Source organism: Penicillium arizonense (assembly GCF_001773325.1).
Source record: "Penicillium arizonense strain CBS 141311 chromosome Unknown PENARI_contig014, whole genome shotgun sequence".
In the NCBI taxonomy this organism is placed as follows: Eukaryota; Fungi; Ascomycota; class Eurotiomycetes; order Eurotiales; family Aspergillaceae; genus Penicillium; species Penicillium arizonense.
The window spans coordinates 312,037-325,642 of record NW_019173291.1 but is presented as its reverse complement, the minus strand read 5'-3'; the positions used below and the strand labels follow the sequence as shown (position 1 = coordinate 325,642).

Genomic DNA, 13,606 nt, shown 5'->3' with positions numbered 1-13,606 from the left:
CCTCAAATCGCTCAGGGATTCAATGAGATCAATTTATTCATAGAATGAGGTCGAAAGTCAAGCCAGGAAGCTGAAGTCAAAGGGAAATTAATTGGATGTCACCTGATTGCGGGGATGAGATAAGCGCCATTCCGCGTTACAATGGAAATATGTGAATATCATAAACATTTCGTTTGGTCTATATCGTATACACTTTTCAGAATGTACTAGAAATCCATGCGCAATGCGATACTAGGCGCAGCCTGCGGGGCATTATCTTCTGCTTCCGTACCAGACTTTGAAGGAACAGCTCCAACACCGACACTACGGAGAACCTCTTCCAGGAGTCCCTTCTGGTCTGTATTCATGGAAGCAACCAATGCTCGGAAGACGAGTTGATCTGCCTTCGCGAGTTCGAGAAGATGGCCAGCAGATTCTTGGTGCACGGGCTCGCCTTCCCTTTTCGCACGGGCCAGCAAGGCCGACATGACAAGCGATATAGCAGCGGGGAGTTCCGAGGCAGAGAATGTGGCGTTGGAGATGCACGAGACCAATGTGCGGCCGATCACTGTGCGTGAGTTTTCGGGGTCGTTGGGGATATCTCCGTTGTCCAGTGGACAGGCGACGAGGAAAGCGATCAACCGCGGAGTGAGGTATCGGCTGATCACATCGTCGGTGATGGAGCGAGAACCTGGCTTGACGAGGATTGAGCGGATGCAGCTGGCAGCCACATTAGCGAGTCCAACGTCCTGAAGACAGTCAAGGAATTCGTCCAGAACTCGGATAAGGACAGGGTCCTGAGGCGGGATGACGTGTCCGCCAGCAGTGAGGAGGAAGGTGATGGCGAGGAGCGTGTTCTTGGCGCATGGGATGGAGATGTCCGATTCTCGTCGCTGGGCAATAGTGAGAATGGTCAGGAAGCGCGTGAGGCATCCGCGGAGTTGGAATGACACGACTTGGAGGTCTTCAGGCGATTCGGTTGTATTTGTGATGGCGTGGATGAACTGCCGGAATATTGGCAGAGCTTGGGGTACAACACCTGATTGGCATATTCCCGTGGCCAAGATGGTGGTGAAGATGTGCAGAATGCAAGCGTGGAGATCGTTGCGAATGATAGACGGGAATACTGATGCCACGTCGACGAGAGAACGCAGCGCCAGACGAATTAGAGTAAGAGACTCATCTGAAGTGACGTTGAAACGTGCAAGAGGGGTCGATTCGCGGAGATTAGGAAGCATTCCAGCAAGGACCAAGATGATACTTCTTGTAAGCTCGAAGAGTTGCTCAATATCATCTGAAAGATGGTTACTGCGTTCCTGGTCACCCTTTGCGGCAGGGTGATCCAATGACAGGTTCTGTGCGATCTCGACAATGACAGTCTGGATGGGAGTGGTCTCTGTCAAGACCAGACGGTCGAACGTGTCCATCGTCTCCGTGAAAATTGCGTCTTGATAGATAGCATTTCCAGAGATGATCGGTCTTAGTATTCTCTTCAAAGCTTGTAGAATCTCCAGGCGCTGTGATGCTGAAGTTCCCTGATCAACCAGAGATTCGAAGGCCAATCCGAACAGGACGAAAAAGAAGGCAACCGGCTCCTCGCGATAATTGATATCGTGTCCTTTGCCTTCGGGCTCCTTCTTTGCAACCTTGTCTTCCTTTTCCTTGTCGTCCTCGCCACTGGGCTCTTCGGGCTCCTCAGGCTGTTGCAATTTGCCATCCAAGGCATCGAAGACGAAATCTATATCCTTCTCAACAAGGCCAGCAATTGCATCAACCAAGTACAGCCAAGTGTCCTGGTAGAACTAAAAGCATTGTTAGTGATCAAGGAACTGACTACGAAATAGAAGGTCGTGGGGAGACTCTTACCTTCAACAAAGTCTCGCGGTTCAAAGCAGCATATACCTCGTCCAAATCCCCACTAGAGCTCGTACCCAAACTACCAGAGATATCAGGTTCAAAGCGCAACCGAGCATATTCTTGCAGGGAGGATAGCCATAGAGGCGTGAGCTTAGCAAGATAAGGCTGGACCACCGAGTTCAGATACTCATGCTCGATACTGGCAATTTGCAGTCGAGCCCAAGCAGAGAACAAGGCAAGTTTGACCATCACCCGAGCATTGGAGTTCAAGCCCTTGAGGTCACCGATTTCAGTAGTTCCTGGGTTTTTTGCAAAGTTCTCCAGGCCCAGCACCAAAAGTTTCAGGATTCTGCCCATGCGGTCGACATTCGTGACGATTCCAGTGGCGATGAAAGTGGCAGAGACATTGATCGCTTCTGAGGCTAGCTCTGCCGACGAATCGGTTGCAAATGCTGGAGTTAGTGCTGATCCGATCTGGGCTTGATACTGTTCAAGCAGCGAGGCTTCGGCAAAGTCTGGATCAGGTGTCTTGCCAAACATCGTGAGGACTTGGTCGATGATCTTCAGACCCCAGACGCGCAGCTCGATGACATTGGCAGTCGATGCCGAGAAAGCCATTCGGACAATATCTCCAACCTTCTGCTGGAGAGCCAGCTCTGCCGGGATGGCTGAGTCTGGCAGAATTGCTTCTTGGACGGTAGCCAGAAGCTCAGAAAGGCAGCTCATAGCAAAGTTGCGTGTCTGCCACTTAAGCAATTCTTGACCAGAGACGCTTTCATTCGCGATGTCACCCTGTCCTTCCCCGGCAACCGCAGATGCAAACCCGGCAACTTCGTCATCTGGGATATCTGCTGCAGCCTGAACAGCTGTGGTAGGTGGAGGTTCAACCTTGTGGCGTGTTTTGGTCATAATGTTCTGACAGCGTTGAATCCATGCCTCGGTTTCGGTCAGGGCAGTCTGCTGCAGCCAATCTTGGATCATCGACCTGAGGGATGCATTGTTTGGTGCATCGTCAAATGCAAGCCAAATGTCATCTTCCAGGGACTGGCCTGCTGTCTGTATCACAGGGGCAGCGCCTCGCTTCATTAGGTTGTTCAATCCGCGAACAGCCACATCTCGCATGAGGAAATTGTTTGCGCGAAGCTCGGTCTGGAGTCGCTTCACGTATCCAGCAAAGTCGACATAACTAGAGGCATAGAGTGACAAGTGATCCAAGCACCTGGAACTTTCTGTGACCAGGGCAGGGTTTTCCTCGAGTTGAAACTGACGGAGCAGGGTCAGAATGAGATTGCGAGTCTTGGCAATGTCCTGTAGGTCGGGACCAAGGATGTTGATGAGAGAGTCCACACATCGACTGATAACGACAGGCGTCAAGAATGACATCTCGATATTAGAGGTGGCCAATGCTGCTGCCTCTTCGTTGTGTGTATCGGCATTGTACAGCTGGGCAAGCATTCCCAATGAGCCAGAAACGAAAGGCGAGAATGTCAGTCCAGCCGAGTTGGCAACTCTCTCCAACCCACCAAGCGCCCAGAAATGGACAACGGGGTGAGGATCATTGCACAAAGACATCAAGACGCCTACGATGGTTTTCAGATGCAGACCAGCTGCCATTCCACCGATCTGCGCATGAATACATCCCAAAGCAGCGGCACATCCAGCTCTAGCATTGGGCTCTCTGTTCTCGACAATAGTATCAACCAGCCAGTTGACCTGTGTATTGGTGCAGGTGTTTCCAGCGCTGTCACAAAGACGTCCCAATGCTTCAACACCAATAGTGCGAACGATCGGATCGGCATCCGTGACGAATTTCTGGAGAAGCTCTTGCAAGATCTTATCGGTGGATGGGTTCAGCTTGCCAGCCACAAAGTCTGTCTCTTTAACAGCAACCTTCAAAGCATGGAGAAGGGCAACGGAGATATTGACAACCAATGCTGCTTTCCTTCCAGGGTTCCTCTGCAATCCTGGAGATGTGAGGAATGTGGCGATCTGCTCCACACTGCTCTCTTGGATCTTAGGCGAGTGAAGAGCGAGGGCCACGGAGAACAACTCGATTGCTGAGTTCACAACGCCAGTTGTTGGCGGATCAACAGCGAGGGTGTCTCCATCGCGCAAGCTATATAGGAGGACTGCGTCATGTTCGCTAGCCTGGCAGACAGGGAAGGTCAAAGCATCATCAACAGCTTGATCCACAGAGTCAAGCGCAGACCACGCGGGGCCCTTCTCGTCTTTCTGCGTCCCAGACAATGTGAGATGAATATATTCTCGGGACAGTCCCGTCACACCAAAGCCGTAGTTATCGCATAGATCCCATAGACCGTCAAATTGTCCAGCGGAGCCGGAAATTGAACTTTCAAGTTGCTTATATTGAGCATCTGGGTCTGCAAAAGAGGAAATGGCGAGACTGAGAAGACTGGACTGCGAGATAATGTCTCCATGACTGGGTGGGTGGACATGTACGAGTTTCGAGAAGCACTGCAAGACACGTCGGCGCACCATAGTGGTATAATCCTGCAATTGCAGGGAAGGATAAAGTCGCTGTGAGATATCTTCCATAGATTTTGGCTTCGGCAGATCATCCAAGAATTCAACGGTATTCTGCAACATGGCAGCAATTCTTTTGGCGCCGTCTGCCGTGATCAATTTGCTGTTGAACTCCATGAAAACCAGCAAGGAGCTTAAAGCACACTCTCGTACATGGGCCAAGAAGCTAATCTCGAGATTACCCGGTTGGGCAGCATTCTCCTTGCCAAGATGTTTTGGCAGTGCATTTTTCCAGAGAAGCATCAATTGAGAAAGATGAATCTTGACAAAGCTGGGACCAAGAGGCATCAAACCTCCAATCAAAATCCATGCCACCTGGATTTGGATGCTGGCAACACGAAGCTCGGAAGTGCTGCTAGTCTTGAGGAGATCGGTTGCCTGCGTAAAAACGCGCGCGAATACATCTACTGCACCGTAGAGCGGCTGCAGACGGGAAGTGCTGAGCATTGCGGACAACCCATTTGCATAGCCAACACACCGTCGAGGTGATTGGCGCGGTGTACCGAGCTGCCCAATTTCTCTGTTGAGACTGTTCATGCAGATCGTAACACATGACAGCAGCTGATGGGGAGATGCAAGAACAAAGTTGCGCAAACAGTGCGCAGTGTGGACTTGCACGGTATAGTTAGGATGGGGAAGGACTTGGAGAAGAGCATCGCGGCAGCTGTCTGCATGACCACTGAAGGCGGAACCAAGTGATTGGATCAATGAGGACAAGGCGCTGACTGAACTGGTCAATGTGTACTTGCTTGGCTCGCGGCGTTCCTGGACAACCTGGGGGTAATCTTTCAGAATGTCATTGATCAGCCATTTCGCCGCACTCAGCTGACTGTTTTCGCGCAGCAATTCACGTCCGATAGTATCTTCCAAGATGCTCTTGATAAACTTTCTGGTCATGAGTAGACGGTATCGGTTGTATGTGACCGTTGGATGGTTCAACAACTCGACAAGCAAGTTAGTTGCAATTTGTCCATAGCGTTCTTCGATGATCTTATCCCCCAAATTGCGCACAATGTACTTGTAGCATATACAGATCCCAGCACGCGTGCGATTCGAAGTAGTGCTCTTCAAGTATTGGGTTGAAAGTTGTCTCAGCAGATCTGGGAGAAGGAAAAAGAGACGCGAATCGGCCTTTTTGGGGGCTGCTGACTCTGATATCTCTGCCTCTTCCTCATCATCCAGCCCCGAAGTAGGCTTCTTGGACATCCGCTTCGTCTTCTTCGGTTTTGGCTTTGGGGCAGTCGTGATATGCGCATCCGTCGCATGCAGTTTCACAAGCGCTCGACCAAGAACCGCAGCCACAGCATGTCGCACCGGTGCCGCGGGACTGTCGATGACCTTCCATACAAGTGTTTTGAGGTTCTCAAGGTCGGTTGTATTATCGAAAAAGGGTTCCATGGCAATCAATTGCTCCAAGCATCGGCAGGCGTGTACTTGAACAAAGGTAGATTTGTCACTGATAGCAGCATTTCGGGCCTGTTTCCATATGTCGCGCGCGGTGGCTTCATCAAGCGGGACACCGATTCCAACAATAATCTTGCGCAGCACGGCAAAGATAACACCACGAAGACCAGTATGGTTGCTAGCAGACTTGAGGAGCTTTATCATGCCAGAGGTCGCAACGTTCGACTGCATGAATGCACTTTCGCCAACCGTCGCAAAGACCTCCCCTAGACAATGCGCCGCTGCGAACTTGGTCTTCAATTCCGCTTCACTCTTGCTGGCATTTAAAATTCCCAGCAGGTCTGTGATTGTTTCGAAGAGGATCCCGCGATCCCCTTTGCCGAGTATTGCGCCGAAACATCTTCCTAGGTTGTTGCGGAGGACTCGAGTGATAGTCGGAGACGGAAGGGCTAATATCTTGAACAATTCCTTCTTGAGATCTTTCTGTCGGGATGATACCTCGGCTGATTCCAATCCAGAGATATACTGTACGAGGTCGGAGGTGAACGTGAGCATGTAAAGGTCCTGTTGTTCGGAGGGGAGCGCATGGAGCTTGGGGATGTCGAGCTCCGGAACAGCGCTTTTCGGAGGTGGCGCGGGGGTATTTTCGGAGGCAGACATTGGATAAAATCAGGGCAAGTGTAGCCCCATGTGAGAAATAGAAAAGGAAGAAGAGAGAGTGAAGTTCAGTTGCGTCAACATCTCCTTATCGTGTGGCCTCACCGTCCGCGGAGGTCGGACAAACAGTCGGCCCGCTGGGAATGTATACGCTCCGCATCGGAGTTCGAATTTCCTCCAAAGCACGATGGCTCTCAGCAGGTTACTGCGACCGCTGCAGCGGGCAGAATATATCTGTGAACCATGTCATTCTTTCAGTACATCCAGCATTGCGTTCTCCGGTCATAACAAATGGTCGACGATCAAGCACGACAAAGCACGGAATGACAAGGCGAAAAGCAAGGAACGTGCAATGGTTGGCAAGGAAATTGCCAGCGCTACGCAGAGTGCGTACATCATCCAACGTTACAATATGCACATATCTAACTCTCTGTACTAGTGTGGGGTCCTGATCCGAAGTACAATCCTCGGCTGACACTTGCGCTATCAAATGCGAAACGAGCCTCCATTCCCAAGACTATCATCGAAGCTGCAATTCTACGGGGACAGGGATTGAGTGTGTCGGGACAAGCATTAGAGAACGTCACAATTGAGGCTATGCTACCGGGCTCTGTGGCCGCGGTCGTGGAGTGCCAAACTGACCAGAAGGCGCGCGTACTCCAAGATGTCCGCTATATGATCAAAGACAATGGAGGAATTGTGACACCGACTACATATCTCTTTGAGAAGAAGGGAAGGGTCGCTATGGAGAAGAAGGACGGTACGAATCCAGACGACTATCTTGATCAGGCGATTGAGGCTGGCGCAGCGGACATTACCACAGACGATAAGGGCCGCCTAGTGGTGTTCACTGATCCCTCGGAGACGAAGAGTGTTGGCGAGACATTTGCCAAGCTATCTGGTCTCATCATTGAGGAGTTGGAAATATTCTGGGACCCTAACAGGGATACCATGGTCGAGGTCCAGGATGAAGAGCAAGTGAAGGCTCTTGAAGATCTCTTGAGCAGTCTGCGGGAAGAGCCCAGTGTTCAAGATATATACTTGAACTCGACGGAGAAGTTTTAGCATAGCCTGAGACTGTCTCACATCGAGGACGAGCAATGTACAAAATGTGTATAGTGATAGATACCAAGCATTTAAATGGCGTTGTGCATCTTCATTCCTTGGTTTTTTGATACTCAGCCCGCTAAAGAGCAGAAAATACGGCTCTATAGACAATGCTCCTTGTGGGGCTAATGCTTGCATTTAAATAGATCACTACTCCTTGCGCAAAGCTTTCATCGTACTCCTCATCAAAATACCGGTACCCCGACACCCAAGGGCATCTAACCAATCCAACATATGTACGCGATACTCCTGCCAAGTCATTTTAGCACCACCATCCTTCTCAAGTGCAACAAGTGCTTTATGAGTAGCCGGCTTCCCTAATTTCGGACGATCACCCGTGATATCCTGATCTTCTTCAACATCCGCAAAACAAGCAGCAGACAAATTGCAAAATGCAGCGTGGTGACTGAGAGAGAATATCGATGTAAGAGCAATATGGAATGCATTCTCACGGTCATAGTGCTTGGCAGCCTCGTTCACGTCGCGGACATAGGTTGCCAGGGCAGTGACAGTCTTTGCTGGGATGAGGCAGCCTAGTGCGTTCGGGTCTTCTGTATTGAGGGCGCGATTACGCCATAGTACGTTGCACATGTCCATGACATACCCGTTGAAACGCCCTACGAGGTCTGTTCCGTAGGCTGGGGTGCCTTGTGATTGGAGGACTTGTGAGCTGAGGGAGGCTTCGAATGCGGCTTTGTAGACGGCTAGGACAGACTCAAGGCTTGATATCACGGAGATATTTGGTATGAAAGCGAGAGTGTACACGGTCTGGGCGTAGGGGAGAGTGAGTCGGAATCGAGCGTCCTCGGGTGCGTGGGAGAAGAGGTCTGCTAGAGCCTTGTAGAACTCGAGCACGGAATCTGCTGCTGGCTTGAAAGGGGTTTGGTCTTCGTCTGCGGGGAACTCTAGGATGGAGGATGCTAGAAGTTCGACGTGTACAATCATCTGGCTCAGAGGATGTGATTGTTCTGGTGTTGCTGGTTCTGATCGTAGTCTCACGCCCCATTGGCTGATCAGTTCTGAGTAAAAGCCTAGTAATGCTGTTCTGGAACCAAGGTTTTCATCCAGTATAGTAGATTCCAGGGGTGACAGCAATTCACTGCGTAGAGAGTGGAAGGGTGTAATTGGGGTGTATCGAAGAAGCCGAAAGACGCGTTCACGATTATCTTTGCCATTCCATATTTGGAGATAGGACTTCAAAAATGCACGGATTGACGATGGGAGATCCTATGATTCCGTGAGTGTCTGGCGTGATAATGACTTGACGTATCTGAAGAACATACCTTGGTGTAAGTGGCATATCCTACAACAAATTCCAACACATATGATAATGTTTCCGGGTCATCATCCTCATCTTCACGGATCATCTCAAGCTTATCCTCCAGGAAACTTCTCAGCCATTCATCGAGACGATGATATGCAGCTTCAGATTGGACCAGATGGAGATACTTCTGAGCCATTGGATCACCTAGGGTTGAAATAATCTGATCTGGTAGTTCAATATTCTCAATCTTTTCCACAAAATGGCCGACATCACGAAGCTCCTCAAGTGATGTCTGCTTGTACGATACCCGTGAAGTTTGTAAAGTCGGAACAACCACCTCGATTCTGCTTCGTTTCACGGCCCCCCGATGAACAACTTGGAAATTTGACTGCTGACCTGCCTGCACTCTTTCTGCATTCTGGTCTTGGAGTACCTTCGCATGGCTTGACCATTCAGGGTCGGGATGTTTGAAGAAAAGGGCATTTCTCCTCGATCCGCCGAAATCACCCAAGATGATTTCGGGGTAGTAGTTCTTGAAGATCCGAAGGAGGCTGATCAACTCTTTATCATCCCCGCCCGAAACCTGGATCAGCTCCATCAGAGCTTGAATTCGGAAAGGCTTGACATGTTTTCGCCTCGTGATAATCGAAAGAAGATGACACAATGGCTTTCGCAGACTAATCATATCTAAATGATTAAAAAGAACCGCATAGAGTTTTGCTAGATGCGACCTGTCCTCGAAAAGATCATATGAAAGAATCAACCAACGCAACAGTAAAGCCTGTGTCGCAGGACTGGGTTTGTTCTTGCTAGGCCCAAGACAGCAAATGATTTGCGTGACATTTCTGGATGCAATTCTCTCTTGCGGGTACAGGTTCTTGACCAGGGATGTCACTGTGCCTTGGTCCAGGCTGTTTTTTGTGGTCAGAATCTTCAGGAGGCGGGCAAGCGCAGACTGAGGAATGCCGTTCTCGTACGCGTCTGAAGCAATTGTTTTGGCTAGTTGGCTAGCATCTGTGAATCTCTGCTTTGGCGGGACAAATGCAACTGCCATAAGCTGTTAGTAGCGTGTCCTGTCATCTCAGGGATGTGTGTTGGCCATACCGGCTTCCAAGTGCTCGACTGCATCAAGCAGACTGCTAGACTGGCTGTCTGGAAAATTGTCAGTCATCGTTTTGATTGGGAAAACGCAACATGGCCACAACTTACCTGCACCAGTATTCATTTGTACCAGCTTCGTCGCAATGATTTCCAATTATTGAGTTGTCTTACAGTCCTGGCATGCAGTTGCTTTGAGGTCTGGTGTTGGCGCGTAGCCGCAAGATGGCGCGCCTTGCCTTCAATTATACGCGTTGGAGGTCGCCAAAAGCACGAGACAATGTGCGAAATTATTTGTAATTAATCAAACAGCGAAACAGGAATTGATGCTTTGGTGCAGATCTCCATGGCAGTTGCATAGGGAAGTGAACGTGGGCGCGACGGGGAAACGCCCTAAACCTAATTGGGTAACCATCAACAACTTTGTAGATATCTGTTCTTCTACTGTCCTAATGCTATATTCCTTGAGGTACGATCAATACTGAAATTCAAAATCTACAATTCTTATTGGAGGACCCGAAAAACGGGGTTTAACTGTAAAACATCGAGATAATGAGTGAGACTAGGATTCGATGGTCACCAACATCAAGCCAGCAATACATAAGGAGTTCAAGGTGAACTAACATCTATGCAAGCAAATTATAAGTTCATCGGCTCAGACACCGAAAAAATGTGCATCTAGAAAACTGTTCACTTTCTCTTGCGGGTGTCCGACTTGGGAGTAGCCTTGGAAGAAGACTTAGCGACCTCCTGCTCCTTCTTGTCCTCGACGGCAGGGGTGGGCTCCTCCTCCTCGTCGCTGTCACCTCCCTGGCCAAACTCGTTGACACGCTTGTAGTCAACCTTGTACTTCCAACCTTGGTAGAGCCAGATGAAGAAAATGACGTCGTCACGGAGAGTAGCCAGGCGGTGGAGCCAGGGCATCTTGACAGTGAAGGCGAACAGGTCATCGATGAAGGTGTTGAGGAACTTGTAGGTCAGGGCCTTGCCGGGCATGTGGGCAACGGACTTCAGTCGGTAGTTGATGTACAGACTGGGGACCATCATGAGGAAGCCATAGGCGTAGACGCTACCCACGAGAGTCTGGATGATGTAAGAGTACCAAGACTTGTGGGTGTTGTAGACCAAGCTGTATCCGGCGTAGGCCAGCAGAAGGGGCACGGCTATGATGTAAAGGTAGCGGAAGGCAATCTCATCGTACTCCTTGGTCTTTTGCTCAGTCTCGGATAGCTTATGCTTGTCCTCGAAGACGATCACATAGGGCAAGAAGGAGAACCAAGAGTTGGCCGGGGGAGGGCGCATGCGAACGTCGACGGTCTTGGTAATCTTCCAAAACTCCAGCAGGATACCGAATCCTTGACTGGCCAGAATCATCCAAGATGTGTTCTCGCTGTTGTCCATGAGGTACAGGAAAATAACAGCCTGCATGAAGACATTTGCCAAAATAGTTCGAACAGAGGTACCGACGATGTCCTTCTTCTTACGCCAGTGGGACTAGAAGGACGTCAGTGTTAGCAACCAGAGACCACGCATTGAGGAAATATCACTTACAATGTCGTTCTTGAAGGCGAGGGTCTCGAACAGCATGTGCAGGATGGTGACCACACCGGTGGTACCGAGGAGCCAGATGTTGGTGTCCAACAAGATCTCCTTGACCATCTCCCACTCAGTTCCATCGCCACCGCCGGGGGCAGAGCCACCATATGCAGCCTGGCGAGAACTTTGCTTCGAGCCCTCGTCAACACTGGCGAGGATGCCGAACTTCCAGTTGGCCATGTTGTTCACAGTGATGCGCAACGGGAGGGTTTCAACGGTGGAGTTCAACTCGGTCATGTGGCTCTTCAATTGCCAGAACGTGTTGAAGAAGGCGATAGGGTAATACCATCCGTTCTTTCCAGTGGCATCGCGAGCACCAGTGCGCTCCAGCTGCAAGTACTGGCGAGCCGCGGGGTGCATCTGGCCCAACTTCAGAGTTCCGGAGTCTGGGATCAGAGACAAGGTGAAGTTGGGGTGGTAGTACGACATTGTCTGCACATCTGGAACATTATCATCATCCTGCTGCTGTTCGGCCTCCTCGGCAGTAGCCAAGAGGTTCTTCAGCTTCTTGACCTTCTTTTTGGCGTGGAACTGGTTCAGAGGGCGCAGGAAGTGGACGGCATCGGCGGTGTTGTAGTCCTTGGCAGCTGGGTCCAATTGGTAGCCAGTGCGGGCCAAGAAGAAGTGAGCCCAAAGAGTTCCATTCTGCTGAACCTGCTTCGGGACCTTGATGGTGGTGTCGATCTCGCGGGTGTCACTGTAGTTTCCGATGGTGAAGTTCTTCTCCTGAAGCACAAGCACGCTATCCGAGGACTTGAAGTTGGGCACGATTATAGAGGGTGTCACATAGATGCTGAGATCGACGGCGCTGTCGGACGGCCAGATAGGAGCGATGAGATCGGGGATGGCACTGGACTCGGCGATTTCGCTCGGATGCGGGCGATCTGCGAAAGCAGGAATACCACCGGAATTGGCACTGGGGGAAGCACTCTGCTTGTTGCCAAAGTATTGGCTAATAGCAAACTGTGCCAGCAGGAAGATTCCGAGGCCCTGGAGGGCACCCTTGAAGCCCGACTAGAGAGGGGTCAGTACAAAGATAAGATCGAAACCTCGAACACATACGTTGGACTCTTCCTGTCTGCGAGGCCTCTGTTCAGGCATATTGTGGCAAAATACCTGATAAGCTGAGATGAAGAGAGAAGGAAAAAGAGAAGAGGCCAGAAGACCAAACCATTAGTTCCAGGCCCGAGCCCAAAGTAGCTACGGGAAGGGCCTTGGCATTCTCCAACTGCAACTCCGCATGTTGCAGTGAACGTCTTTCTTCTTTATGATCGCGCAATGGGTAGCGCATTTGACTGGCGTTGATTGACTCCATGGATCCCTCTTTCGATTCCCGTGCGCAATTCCCGTCGCATAATGAGCCTCGAGTATGGGTGATCACTGCGGGGGATTCACCCATCGGAATCTCCGTCGCGCGGCAGGTCCTTGCGCACGGCGACTATGCGTTCCTCGGACTGGCGCACACGGCTTTGGAGCGCGATGAACGTCGTCGCAGGGAATTCGACGCTTTCCTCGCTGAGGTGGAGGGGCATCGCGCCGAAGGATGGGAAAGGCGCATGAAGACTGTTCCGTTGGATATCCGGTGCGCCACTACATTTTACTACAGAGGATGATTACCAATTGTGCGAAGTAGCTGACGGTTCTTATGGCTCAGAATGATGGGTGAATGTCAAGCGGTTATCGCAGATGCAGTCGCAACATTCGGAAGGGTTGATATACTTCTATGCTGTACAAGCCAAGGTGCGACACGCCAGCCTTCCCGGTATAGTCCATCGGGCCGCTAACCCCTTCAAAGCCCTCATTGGAACAGTTGAGGAGCTTTCGGCTTCAACCCAAACCATGAACCTCGTGCGAGACCAATTCGAAATCAACTATTTCGGTCCCCTCAACATCATTAAGGCAGTACTTCCTTATATGCGAAGAGAGCGTTCGGGGCATGTTATGATCTTATCAGGAATCAGTAAGATTTGCGTCTTGTCAGACAATGAAGGATTAGTTCTGACAATATACAGCGGCGCATATCGGCACACCCGGACTCGGAATGTATTGCGCAGCAGGCTGGGCCCTCGAAGGATTCTGCGATGTCAGTTTCTTTATCCA

At 50.5% G+C, this 13,606-nt stretch overlaps 5 protein-coding genes across 5 annotated transcripts in view; 2 read left to right on the top strand and 3 right to left on the bottom strand.

Annotated features, from left to right (window-relative positions):
* Window positions 1-206: 206 nt before the first annotated feature.
* Window positions 207-6,444, bottom strand: PENARI_c014G02279 (AP-1 complex accessory protein LAA1; the record flags this gene model as incomplete). Its single annotated transcript, XM_022633437.1, has 2 exons — window positions 207-1,781; window positions 1,846-6,444. The coding sequence occupies 2 exons, from the start codon at window positions 6,442-6,444 to the stop codon at window positions 207-209; spliced, it is 6,174 nt and encodes a 2,057-aa protein (XP_022486502.1).
* Window positions 6,445-6,628: 184 nt separating this feature from the next.
* On the top strand, window positions 6,629-7,506 carry PENARI_c014G05054 (post-initiation translation factor DPC29; the record flags this gene model as incomplete). Its single annotated transcript, XM_022633493.1, has 2 exons — window positions 6,629-6,827; window positions 6,881-7,506. 2 exons carry the CDS (start codon window positions 6,629-6,631, stop codon window positions 7,504-7,506), a joined length of 825 nt encoding a protein of 274 aa, XP_022486529.1.
* A 192-nt stretch (window positions 7,507-7,698) lies between these two features.
* On the bottom strand, window positions 7,699-10,037 carry PENARI_c014G10417 (Mis6 domain protein; the record flags this gene model as incomplete). Its single annotated transcript, XM_022633610.1, has 4 exons — window positions 7,699-8,775; window positions 8,832-9,859; window positions 9,917-9,964; window positions 10,022-10,037. The coding sequence occupies 4 exons, from the start codon at window positions 10,035-10,037 to the stop codon at window positions 7,699-7,701; spliced, it is 2,169 nt and encodes a 722-aa protein (XP_022486516.1).
* Window positions 10,038-10,600: 563 nt separating this feature from the next.
* PENARI_c014G08869 (CLPTM1 family protein) lies at window positions 10,601-12,607 on the bottom strand (the record flags this gene model as incomplete). Its single annotated transcript, XM_022633579.1, has 3 exons — window positions 10,601-11,404; window positions 11,462-12,520; window positions 12,569-12,607. The coding sequence occupies 3 exons, from the start codon at window positions 12,605-12,607 to the stop codon at window positions 10,601-10,603; spliced, it is 1,902 nt and encodes a 633-aa protein (XP_022486499.1).
* Window positions 12,608-12,819: 212 nt separating this feature from the next.
* Window positions 12,820-13,606, top strand: part of PENARI_c014G11970 (short chain dehydrogenase/reductase family protein) — a gene marked incomplete at both ends in the record, with an annotated part of 1,374 nt that continues 587 nt past the window's right edge. Inside the window, 4 exons of the mRNA XM_022633640.1 lie at window positions 12,820-13,088; window positions 13,161-13,246; window positions 13,302-13,466; window positions 13,519-13,589. Of these exons, the coding sequence (XP_022486500.1) occupies window positions 12,820-13,088; window positions 13,161-13,246; window positions 13,302-13,466; window positions 13,519-13,589 (591 nt within the window). The remainder of the gene's footprint in view (window positions 13,089-13,160; window positions 13,247-13,301; window positions 13,467-13,518; window positions 13,590-13,606) is intronic.